The 12,812-nt window shown below is 46.2% G+C and overlaps 1 protein-coding gene across 6 annotated transcripts in view; it reads left to right on the top strand.

Annotated features, from left to right (window-relative positions):
• The first annotated feature begins 413 nt into the window (after positions 1-413).
• Arhgap17 (Rho GTPase activating protein 17) overlaps positions 414-12,812 on the top strand; it is a 96,148-nt gene continuing 83,749 nt past the window's right edge. For 4 of the 6 annotated variants that reach the window (XR_007591882.1, XM_050143157.1, XM_050143156.1 and 1 more), the window contains exon 1: positions 416-588. Coding sequence is in view for 5 of the 6 variants with exons in the window: in XM_050143157.1 (XP_049999114.1) it covers positions 536-588 (53 nt within the window). In the remaining variant the exon portion in view is untranslated. Of the gene's footprint in view, positions 589-12,812 lie in introns of all 6 variants that reach the window. The other 2 variants (XM_050143159.1, XM_050143154.1) reach the window with 2 other exon arrangements.

Here is a 12,812-nt window from a genome sequence, read left to right on the forward strand (position 1 = left end):
CAGGGTCCCCCGCGGGTCTTGGCTCCGCCCTTCTTGGTTGAGCCACGCTCGTCTATCCCCGATTAGCTCAACTTCACCCCTCTCCGCTCGACGATTAGTTCAGCTCCACCCTTAAGTTCGCCTATTCCCGTGGTCTTGCTCGGCCAGACTTCTCTGGTTTCGGCCCGGTTCTGACCGGCACTGTTCGACTCCACCTATCTGATTTCGGGCGCGTTCGGTTTGGCCCCACCCACCTCCTTTGGGCCTCACAGGTCCCCGCCCTGATTGGCTTAGCTCCACCCATCTCGGGTCCGTTCGCACCTGCTCGACTCCACCCCTCTAGTTTCGGTCTTGTTCGGCTCGGCTCGGCTCGGCTCCACTCGGTCGGTCGAGCAGAAGGGGCGGGCGGCCGAGCTGGAAGTGACGCGGCGAGGGCGGGGCCGAACTGTAGGCTCCGTCGCCGCCTCCCGGGCCGTGAAGAGATGTAGGAACCGCCAGACAGTCCCCAGTTCTCCCCGGCCAGAGCCCCGCGGCCTGCCGCCGTCGCGCCGCCGCCATGAAGAAGCAATTCAACCGCATGAAGCAGCTGGCCAACCAGACTGTCGGCAGGCGAGTGCGCGGGGCGCGCCGGCGGGGGGCGCACGGGGGGCGGGCCGGTCCTGCGCGCGACGAGCCGGGGAACGGGGAGAACCGGGCGCGGCCCGGCCTGGGCCAGCCGGGCGGGGGTCTGCGCCAAGCTGCGGCTTGGGCGCTGCCCATTGTCCTGCCCAGAGAAACATCGCCCTCGGGAGACCCCCGCGAGCCTTTACTGCCCTGTGTCCCCGCCAGCCCGAGTTCGCCGCCTGCCGCGAAAACTCCGCAAACTTGTGTTCCTAACGCTGTGCCAGGCGCGCAGCTTTGGGGGCGGCGTTCCCAGGCTCTCCCCGCCGACCCGCTGTTGCAGCCTTTCTCCTCCCAGAAGACCTGAAGGGGTGTTAGACCAGTGAAGTTCAGTCTCCCTGTGAAGGAGTCGAGAAGTGCGATCTCAAAATCCAGACTATTGGGAACTTGTTGCTAGTTCTTGACGTTCAGAAGTTTGGAAAGGGAAAAGGATGTCTTTTCTTATCTTGGATGTGGAAAGAGATATTTTGTGTTTCTTTGATACTGCAGGAGTGCTTGACAGGAAACACTGATTTTTTTTTTAATGAAAGAATACAGGAGGGACTGTACATGGGTGGCTGTAGAACAGGAACGATGTGTGCGGTTTTTAGAGCCCCAGGAGGCTGTTGTCGTGTGCTGTGCTTTCCGCAACAAATATTTCAAGGTCTTGCAGGGCAGATAGCCGGATAGCAGTACTGAACCAATTTGCTGTTATTCTGCACGGAGATAGATGATTTTTTTTTCGTAGCTCTCGCTCTTTCCCTCCTCCCCTGACAGTTAAGGGGAGTTTGGTTTGGTTGAAGCACGTGAGACACTTCTTTTTTTATGTGTAGGAAAATACTTTTACTTCCTCTTGAGTGTTCTAAATTTGCTTTTTAGAATGTTTCGTTTCCCTCAACTTTCTGCTAAGTTTTGTTACGAAGTTTCAAAAAAAAAAATCCCCGTCTTTAATTTGGTATGCATTATCTTTTATCCAGAATCAGCTCCTGCCATTAAACCCACACGTCTATTTTTCTGTTGCTTGTAGAATTAGAAAGAGGAAGATCAAGGCAAATAATCCTAATGGCTCAAACAAAAACATTATATAAAAAATAATAATTTATGTTTTGTACCCATTTCTCAACAGTACGCATGGCAGAATCAAAACTTAGTGAATACCAAGATATATTATTTGTTAGGTTGTTTTTATTTATTAATTTTTTATTAGGTTTTTATTGTGTGCGAAAAGGGATAACTGCTGTTTCTATGTAAAGTTCTGAGAGCTTTCTATCTTTAAAGCTATTTAGAGTTCTGTGGACTCCTGCTTCCTCTTAGCCTCCCTTCCTACTTTTACATTCCAGCTGTGCCTACCCACTTTCAGTTTCCCTGAGAGCTCTTTAAGCATTGTCCTCTTCCTGGACATCCCGGAAGCCCCTTTCCTCACATCTAGCTGATAGACACCTCTTACGGATTCTTCAGGTCTCTCGGCGATAGTCTCTGTGCCCTGTGAAGATCCATGATGCCCCAGATGGGCACCGTCATGATACCGCTTTTCTATAATCAAACTGCAGCCTTACCTGCTTGCGTCACCTGTCGGACTGAGCACCCTGAGTGTCTTTCCTGTGTGCCTTTGATTCCCAAGACTTGTGACCCTTATCCCATGACAGATGGCCTGTCGAAATGGTTAATTCCAGGAGTCTGGCTCTTGACTACATTGCCCGGTGCTGTGGGATTAAGTATGGGAAAATGTGAACAGGATAGAGTGGTGGTGATTCATACTGGGACAGTAATTCTGGCCCTGACCTTTGACTCTGTTTAAAAATCTTTATTACTAGATGCCAGTGGAAGCTGCAGCTCTTGCCGAGCTATAAGGGTGTGGCAGCTGTGAGACTCAAGTCAGAACATCTGTTTTTACTGGGGAGAAAACCTGTTGCTCTCTCTCTCTCTTTCTCTCTCTCTCTCTCTCTCTCTCTCTCTCTCTCTCTGTGTGTGTGTGTGTGTGTGTGTATTCCTGTTTAACCCTAGTGGTAGAAAAAAAATGGGAGGACAGAGCTGAGAATTATTATTGAATGGAGCCACATGGTTGATAGACACCGGAAGTAGACATGGGTGTAATTTAGTTAAAAGATCAATGCTTTTCTAGCACAGATTTCTCCCAGCCGTGATCTGTATAGAGAAGGAATTTATAAATGTGAAAGCCCACTGTTAGTTTTTAGAGTTCTAGATGGCACCTTGCAGGGAGGTATTTCTGTAGGATGGAATACTTGGGAGTAGCTCCACCATAAAGTTTCATGGGACCAGCAGGTGGAGGATTAGTAATGCCAAGAAAGGATGAGCTATCATGATGCAATGTGTGTACAGAGGATGGATGAGTCTATTGGTGATGTGAGCAAGGCTTATGATGTGGGTGCCCTAAAGAAGAGTAATGGGGAGGGTTGTTTTTGTCCACGTTCTGTTTGGTGAGTCAGATATTCAGTGGACACTGAGACCTTACTGCACACCACGGTGCGACGGTAAAGAATCAGATAAATACAGGATTTCTGCCCTGGAGCTGGAGCTGCTGAGTAGATCTGTGGAGGAGATAGGCAAGCCCCACGTAATTGTAAACATAAGATAAGCACTTTCAGAGGAGAGCAAGTACACGGAGGAGAACCTGTCTGCCGCTGGATGGAGGAGGCCACAAAAGCTGCACACAGGAGATGTGCAGGGCCTTTTGTTTCCTTCTACCTTCCAGTACTTCTTTCAGATTTTCTTGTAATGATTAGGTCTCTTCTGGTGATGAGAAAACACAATTCAAGGTGCCCGAGCAGGAAGGAAATCATTGACTTGTGAGCCGGAGTCCAGACAGCGCAGCTTTTGTTGAGACAGTCTCACTGCGTAGCCCTGGAGTCCCAGTCCTCCTGCCCCAGCCACACCAGGGCTGGGTTTGGTAGCATCCAGGAAGGCTTACTCTTTAGACAGGCTGGGTTCACAGACTTCCATTATCCTCAGCACAAGTCTCAGAGGAAAAGAATACTTTGTGACTGTGACCAAAGCCCCGGGATTGGCTCTCTTTCTGGGTCACATGCCTTTCCTGGGAAATGGAATGGACTTAACCCCACCCAAACAGAGAGTGTAGGAGTGCTGGTTCCCCAAGGTAAACTGGGGTGCTGTTACAAGCAGGAGAATGGGCAGACCCTGATTAGGCAAGCAAGAAAAACCCCACAGGGCTTTTCCAGTCTTGCTGTGGAAATGGAGAGGCATCTCTCTGGAAAACTCTTAGCTTCAGCTAATCTTGTGGAGGCCGATGGTGCCCCAGGGGATCAGTATGGTGGCGGATGGAGAATGCTGTCTGGAGCTGAGGAGGCTGTCCCGGAGGATGAGAAGTATGAAGTGAGGAGATGCATGTGTCAAGAGAGGAACTGGAGGGATGTAGTTAGGAGCACCTCCCTGGCAGAGTCTGCCCCACGGGAGTTATCCGAGTGCTGTCGTTGCTAAGTCAGGGCCGGGGAAGGACTGCAGAGAACCTGGAAGGCAAGTTCTGATTATGGGGACTATGGGAATGTGGGTCCCAACTTCAGGAAGATGCCGGAAATGTAGATTTTGGTGACCATTAGTTGGCATTTAACTCAAGTTAAACAAGCACTGTAACATTACATGACACAAAACTGTGTGGTCAGTGGCTCTGTGCTGGCATCTGCTTATCTCAGAGGACCTGGGAGTTACCCCTTCTTGGTTCCTTCTTTACCTGATACCATGGCATCGTTGGTTCTCTGACTTTGTTGGGGAGCTCATTTTTTTTTGCTGAGACCTTTATTAGGGCCTCAATAATTATTTCACCTTTCTACAGCATGTTTTTACCAAGGGCTGTGCCCCGCCTCCTGGCCTGGTTCTCACCCACAGCGCCTACCATTTATATTTTATGAAGGAGGACAAATGACTCGCCTGGTTGGCACAGCGACTAAGTGACCCATGCAGAACGTGGTGTGGGGCTTCTGCCCCTTTAGCCCGTGTCCTTCTGACCACAGAACTCAGGCTGCCCTTTCACCAGGAAGGGTGTCATATTTATGAACAAACATCTTAAACATCTTCCATGATCGTTAAGCCAATGCCCTTCTCATAAGGAGCTTCCCTGAATTCTCCCAGCAGCTCTGGAGTGATGTTGTTCATTCTCGATTTAACAATGAGGAAGCCAAAGATCAAAGAGGTCATGGAGCTGGTCCGTAACAGAGTTGCTGCTCCAAACTGGATTTGTGCTGTTGAAATGGACATGTGTGGTGCTTCGTTCATCTTCAGAGCTGCCTCCATCAGATCTCGGAAGCTGTGCGCGATGCCGCTGTAACTCAGTGGCTCTCAACCTGAGGCTGTGTTTCCTCAGGGGACCCTGGGCCTATCTGGAGGCTTTTAGAGGCTTTGCTGAGGGCAAGAGCTCTGCCACTGAGCCATTATTTAGCCTTCTTGATTGTCATGACTTGGGTAGGTGGGGCCAGTGTTGCTGCTGGCATCTTTTGCTGGCATCTGGTGGGTTGAGGCTGCAAGTCCTGAACAGTGCCAACAGCAAGGAATTGTACAGTACCAGCTGCATTGGTGCGGAGGTTTAGAAACCCGACTTAGTCCTCTTCAGTGTTCTGGGTATGTGAGTGGTCGCAGCCCAAGGTGGCAGACTATCGGCTTGCGGGTCATAGATGCATTCTGTTCACTTTATTCAGTGCTTATTCATGTATTGTTAACTTTAAAGATTTAGTGCTTTTCCTCTGAAAAATATGGATCTTGTGCTTCTTCTAGAAATTCTGTCAGTATAAAATATCCCTGTCTAGTACAGGTCCTGGAGCAAGCTGCAGCTTTTACATTGTAGGCATCCACTCCCCGCGTGCGCAGCCCATAGCTAGTGGGCTTTACCTCTTTATAGTCCTTGCTGACCTCTTCCTCATCATTGAGATCTAAGGAGTCTCTCCAGGAGCAGAGGCAGCCGTCCGTTACAGCAGCAGGAATCACTTTAGCCAGAAGACATTGCTACCTGCTGATGTCACAGTGGTCCCCTGGCACCGTGCTGATAAAACTCTGTGAGGCAGCACTTCCTGTGCGTGTCTCTCACACACCAGCTGCTTGCTTTGCCTGCCATAGCATCTGCTCCTCACTAATTAACGGCTTCTTTCCTCTCCTTGGGTTTCACTTTACCTCTCCCCCAGAGATCTCTGAACCCAAGGAAAGCTAGGTACCAAGCCCAGTGGCTTCCACCCAGCCTCCGATACAGCAGGAGTGGGGAAAAGATCCATATCTGGGTATCTTCTTCCTTGGATCATCTGGGGTCGCCTTGGGTGGGTTGCAGGTTGAGGAATTCTAGAATACTAAACAGCCTATTTACAGGTGTATGACAATCCGTCTCCCTCTGGGGAGTCGGGGGAGTTAAAAACAGCCACAGAAGGATGTGGTCACCTAGCATCAGCTTTATTTATGACGACAACGTGGGACTCATGAATCACCCCATGACACAAGTTCCTGGTGCTGGGCACCACCCTGCATGGTTTGCAGTTGTAATGGAGGGTGCACCATGCCGACTATGGAATACTTTGTATGTATCATTCTGTTTCTAAACGTAGGTGGATACCATGGTAACCAAGTAAAAATCCACTGAAACAAGTTACTTCATTCCATCTACTTGGCATCTAATTTCCTGAAGGCCTAAGGACCCACAGTTCCAGATGTGAAACCCTTGAGGCCTTTGTTTTTGTTTTGACAAAAGGGTCTTACTCTATAGGCCAGCATGGCATTGAACTCCTGATTGTCCTACCTCAGCTTCCTAAGTGCTGTAATGACAGGCATGCCTTCTTGTCACGGAGACAAGTTTCAGATTTCAGAACTTTTCAGGCCCTGGAGTAGTGTGCATATATGCTGGTATTATAGATAACCACCAGCTGAGTCTTGAGTAACAGCTTCAAACCCATCCTGTTTCTGTAGCAAAACATGTACATATAATTACCCCAAAGGACATGGAAAAATGTAGCTGCCCATTGTAGCTTCTTGTCATCACAGGTCAAGTTTATAGACAGTGGGTTTCAAGTATGCCTGATAAGTTTCAAATTTAATTTTATTTTTGCCCCACTGCCATGAAAAGGATTGTGAATCTATTCTAGTTATAGTAATGTACCTATATGAATGACTGTAAGTCTTTCATTTCAAATAGTGCTTTCCTTCAAGAGACCAGAAACTACAGTTAATAGTGTATGAGCAGGGATCGCAAACTCAAGTGCCCGGGCAGATAAAGAAATGGAGTGGGAGTGGGTTTGAGAACAGGGAGTGGTGGGGGCTATTGAACACTTATCCATTTAAAGAGGGGTTACTTTTTACCTTCAGCCAATTGTTGCCTTGGTAAACGTACATACATCTCTCTTTTTAAAAGAGAGGGACAGACATGTATTTTGTAAGTGTGAGTGCTTGTGCATATATATGTGCACCACATACATGCAGGAGCCTTCAGAGGTCAGAGAAGGCACCAGATTCCCTGGAACTGGAGTTACAAATGGCTGTGAGCTACCATGTGGGTACTGAAAACTAAACCCAGGTCCTCTGCAAGAACAGCAAGTGGTTTTACCTATCCTGAGCCGTCTCTCCAGCCCCCTCACATCTCCCATTTTCAATGATGCAGCAGAATGCTGATTTTTCTGTAAAGTTTTATGATACCTAAGTGTTAGCAACTAAAAAGAAAAACTCTATCCTTGTAAGCCAAAGAAAACATATCTGCAAACTTTATCTGGCTTTGGGCCGTCTGCTTTGACCTCTAGCTTAGAGACTGATACTTGTGGCATGAAAAGTTGTCTGGTGGTAGTAGTTAGCTACTTCTTAAGATGTAGATGGCTAATTTGTCAGTCATATATTATTTTTACATATGTGTTACTTTTATATGAAATACCTTCTAAGAAGAAGAAAACAAAAAATGTTGGTAGGTATTTTATTTTAGAACTGCCTTATTTTCTAGCCAGTTGGACTTAAAGTTATTTACCTTAGAAAAGGTAATGAAAGCCTACTTTAAAAGAGGACTCCTTAGCCAGGCGATGGTGGCGCACGCCTTTAATCCCAGCACTCGGGAGGCAGAGGCAGGTTGATCTCTGTGAGTTCGAGACCAGCCTGGTCTACAGAGCTAGTTCCAGGACAGGCTCCAAAGCCACAGAGAAACCCTGTCTCGAAAAACCAAATAAATAAATAAATAAATAAATAAATAAATAAATAAATGAGGAATCCTTGGAGCTGGAGAGAGGGCTCAGACCTTAAGAGTACTTCCTGCTCTTCCAGAGGACTGGGTTCCTAGTACCAAAAGGTCTGCTCACAGCTGTCTGTAACTCTAGTCCACGGGATCCAGTATCCCCTTCTGGCCTGGACACTGCATACACCTGCTGTACATAGATACATAATACATACATACATACATACATACATACTACATGTAGGCAAAGCACTCACAAACATAAAAAATAAATCTTTAAAAATGAGAAACCTTTAAAAAAAAAAGAATGAGTTAAGAAAGGTTGTGTTATACTATTCCTCCATTTCCAGGAGCATAATGGTCCTAGAAAACACTGCACACTCGTATATTTGTCACTGGGTACCTTTAGTATTGGTCTAGGATGCTCAGGTCTCAGAAAATGCTATAGTGTTTGCATATAGCCATTGCTATTGTCCTATGTATTTTAAATCATCTCTGGATTACTTAGTATAATTAGTGCATTGTAAATACTATATAAATGTTATGCTGTATATTTTAGGGAAGAATGGTAAAGGAAAAATCTGTTGAGGGCGAAAGTAATTTTCATACCCAGGTTGGTTGAATCCATACATGGGAATACAGAGGAAAGCCAACTAAGTGGCACCAGGAAGCACTGTTGGTCGCTTCTCCTCCCAAACCATTCCCTGGGTGACCTCAGCCCCATAACTCTCACTTCTTGGTTGATGGTTTGCAGTTTTTTGTTTGTTTGTTTGTTATTAGGGACAGGGTTTCTCTATAGCTTTGGAGCCTGTCCTGGAACTAGCTCTTGTAGACCAGTCTGGCTTCGAACTCACAGAGATCCACCTGCCTCCGCCTCCCAAGTGCTGGGATTAAAGGTGTGTACCACCACTGCCTGACGGATGGTTTGTAGTTTTAAGATCTGGTCCTGGCTTCACTTCACTCCCAGGTGATACTACCATCTTAGTCTTGAATATCTCTGGCCAAGTGTGCTGCAGAAATTGAACTCATCATGATCTTCATCTTAAATTCTCATTTTCTTAACTTTCGTACACGATGGATCACCAGTCTTGCCTCAGGCTGAATCTAAGCCACCCTGTTTTGTCAAAGGAGGCTGTTTGCAACAAGCATAGTCATACACTACAATACTAGGGTTGAGTTATTAGAACGGTGACCTGGTTGGCCCATAGAACCCAGAGAGTTTACAGTGAGTTTGCTGGGCTGGGTATGCTGCTCACCAGTGAGTGCTTCTGTGGTATATGTGAAGCCCAGAGTTCTGTCCCCATTGACCATAAAACAGAACAAAATTTTTCTTCCTTCCCCAAGGACACAAATGCCATCACAGCCCCCAGTGAGCGGGTCTGCAAGTCCTGTTTCTCCCCTATATTTTACATCCTGCTGTCACTGTCATGAGCTTCCTATTCTTTTTTTTTTTTTGTTGTTGTTTTTGGTTTTAGTTTTAGTTTCTTGAAACAGGGTTTCTCTTTGTAGCCCTGGCTGTCCTGGGACTGGCTCTGTAGACCAGGCTGGCCTTGAACTTTGCCTGCCTCTGCCTCCTAAGTGCTGGGATTAAAGTTATTACACGCCCCCCCCCCCCGCTGCCCCCCAGCTTCCTGTTCTGATCCTTTCACGTGGTTTCTGTTCTTCATGGACATCCTTCCTGTCACCCTAGTCAGCTCTCATTTTTCTCCTGAACTGAAGATTGTCTTCCAGCTAGTTTTGCTGCTGAAGGGAGCGCTGCAGTAAATTGTGCAGAGCAATGTGCTCTGGACTAGTTTGCAGCTAAAACAAATTCCAGAAGATAGAACAGATCCGTGGAAAGCTTCTGTGTGGGATGAGGAACTGTGTTGAGCAGGTAGCTCCGAATTGCTGCACATGAAAGGAGAGCATGTTTGCCATGGAAACAGTGTCCAGTCTCTTTCAGTTAGTGGTGAGGACTGGAGATTCTGGGCCACGCCCTTTCAGTGATTCCTGGTTTGGGTTTCCCTATTACTGGATATTGACTGCTGAAGAAGTTTCTCTCTTCTACTCCCTTCCCACAGTTTTTCTTTTTAGGCATCTGCCTTATCAGAGATGCTTTGTCTAGCCGTCCGTTTGGTCTCTTCTTTAATATTTCATCAGCTTTTCTTCTCTAGTTTCTCCTCTGTCACACGAGTCAAAGAGTGCTTCATAAATGCTTTAAATCATAAGTCACAGGACAAGTCAAGAGGGACTCAGGTGAACACAAATATTTATATCAACGCATGTTGAGAGATGCAAGGAGGGTCTTTCACTGTCGGCAGTGAACACATTTAGAAGTCCACCAGCTTGGATTTCACATGGTCATTGGATACTTGCAGATGTATGGGCTGGAGTGGCTGATTGAAACCAAACCCAGCCATGCCTGGGGGAATACACCGGAGTATTTCACTCACTGCATATGGGGGGGGGGGAGTCTAGGATTGAGGATGTTTGGTGTAGCACAGAGATCTTTGACATGTGGCTGGAGGGGCACGTGTTCAGTTAGGGCCTCTCTGGATATAGAAGCGTGGGCATCATGGTGACAGACTCATGGAGATAGTAGGTGACAACAGAATTGAAACAGGTCAGACATAAACTTAGGGGACCTGACCCTGTATATTCTGTCCTTTAATGTCTTCTTCTGCTTATAAATCAGAAAGACAGCTGTGTCTGCTTCTTAGCACTTGTTTTATGGTCGCCTGGGTAGAGGAGGGCAGTTGGTGTGCACTGACAGTCAGTGCAGAGTGTAGCTTCCTTCTTGAAGCTTTCAGAAACATTAGAATTGCTGTGCCCTTAAAAAAAAAAAACCCAACCTGATATTAACTGATTATATCTTTCCTCCCAGAAGAAATTTGGTTGCTCATTGAAATTCTGTTGTGTTGTTATTGTATTTATTGTAGTGCACTTTTAATTTTCTGTACTTGTTTCTTTTTAAAAATGGATTTTTGATAATTTCATACATGTATATAATGGATTTCACTTAGCCCCCAGCTCCTACTTTCATAGCTTTTGTATGTGACCCACTGAGCTTAACCATGATTGTTTGCATGAGCAGGAATAGGCTAGAAAGAATGATACCCCCTCCACTAACAGCCGTTAACTGCCCACAGTGCTTCATGGTGAGCAGGGCCTCACAAAGTCCTCTGTCATGCATGATGGTGATTGCCCAGCTTTCAGCAGGTTTATACCTCTCTTCAGACAATGGTAAGACCCTGAGTGTGTTTGCATCTGGGGATGTTAGCAGCTGATAATGTACCAGTCACACCCCCTAAACTCCCAGATGTCAAGATGAAAAATATAGTCTTTGACCACTACCACCAACTCCTGGAGACAGGCAGTGTTCATAGCTTGCGCCTTTTGTAGCCTGTTGTTAATTTCCTTTTCCAATTTGAAGAGATCATGGTTTGCAGACTACTGCAATCAGATTTGGGGGCCCTTTTGTGTGGCAGCTCAGAAAGTGAAGATGATGCTTTTGGGCTTGAAGTCTGGGAGCAGGTATGGCTAGGAAACTGTGGCACCGGGCTGAGAGGTAAGGACAAGCAGACCTAAGGTGACAGACAGCACCTCAGATAGGGGAAACAGTGCTACAGTGTTCAAGCTGCAGAGGAAGGACAGGGAGAGGTGAGGACAAGCAGACCTAAGGCCACAGCACCTCAGAGGGGGGAAACAGTGCTACAGTGTTCAAGCTGCAGAGAGAGCAAGGACAGGGAGAGGTGAGGACAGCTGCTCCTTGCTGACACAGGCTACTGGGTGGCTCTTCACCTCTGTGTTGTGTGTCTAGTACTCCTCTTTCTTATGGTCTTCTGCTGGCCCTCGTTGCTCCCACTGCTTCGGGGTCAGCAAATGTGTGAGCGCCAGTTCTGCACTGTCTCAGGGACTGGTGGTCATAATCTTCTGTACGGATTTTTAATTGGGATTTTAGCCAGTCCTTTTCATATGTTCAGTTTCAGTTTTATGTCTTTTCTAGCTTCTAAGGAATTTAAAATTCTGATTGTTTGGAGATGGCGTTCATTAAAATATTAATTTTGCTAGGTGTGGTAGTGGTACATGCCAGAATCCCAGGACGTGGGAGGCAGAAACAGGAGAATGGTGAATTCCTGGCAGCCTGAGCTAGTGACCACTTGTCTGAAAAACAAAATAAATAAACCAATAGTAGTTTTATTTATTTATTGGGTACCTACTCTGTGTGAAGCCCTAAGTTGTTGTGGTTAAAGACTAGGCCGTAATTTATTTTGGTACAAAAATAATTTATTTGGGTACAAAAATAAATTAATTTATTTACCAGAAATGTATGGTTTAGTAATCTGTGGGCTGAAAGCTTCAGGAAGACTTGGTAAAGGCAGATCTACCTGGGGTCATAGGGAGACTGGGCATGGCACTTCTTTTCATATATACAGACTTTTATGTGCTTTCCAGATGTTTTCTTTTTTCATTTTGTCTGTCTGTCTGTCTTTGTGTTTGTTGAGACTGGGCTTCTCTGTGTAATCACCCAGGCTGTCCTGGAACTCGCTCTGTAGGCCTCAAACTCATAGAGATCCACCTGCCTCTGCCTCCTGCATGCTGGAATTAAAGGCATGCGCCACCGTCGCCACTGCCAGGTGTTTTCTTGAGGATCTAACTACTTTTATTAGTTAACCTGGGTGATATTAATGTGCTATGTGTATTTGACTGTTACAACTGATAATTTTATTGTATCTTTGGTTTACTAGTATATATGTTAACTGTGCTTTCTATTTTTTCTTCTGTTTCTTTCATTCTTCCTTCATCCTTTCCTGTCTTCTCTCCTCCCCTCCTTTTGGGAAGAGAGTTGCTGCTCCTTTCCCTGTGTGATCCTATTGCCTTATTTTCCAGAGTAGTTGAGGCCATAGAACATACCATTGTGGACTGGCTTTTTCCTATTATTTCTTTGGATGTTTTTTTCCCTATCCTTTACTTAATTGTTCAGGCTCTAAGATATGTGTTGTTGTATCCTTATTTGTATTGTTGTTGTGTGGAAGATCTGTGAGTCTGTTCCTAT

Source organism: Alexandromys fortis, unplaced genomic scaffold, assembly GCF_014885135.2.
Source record: "Alexandromys fortis isolate MF-2015 unplaced genomic scaffold, M_Fortis_MF-2015_v1.1 scaffold_45, whole genome shotgun sequence".
Taxonomy (NCBI): domain Eukaryota; kingdom Metazoa; phylum Chordata; class Mammalia; order Rodentia; family Cricetidae; genus Alexandromys; species Alexandromys fortis.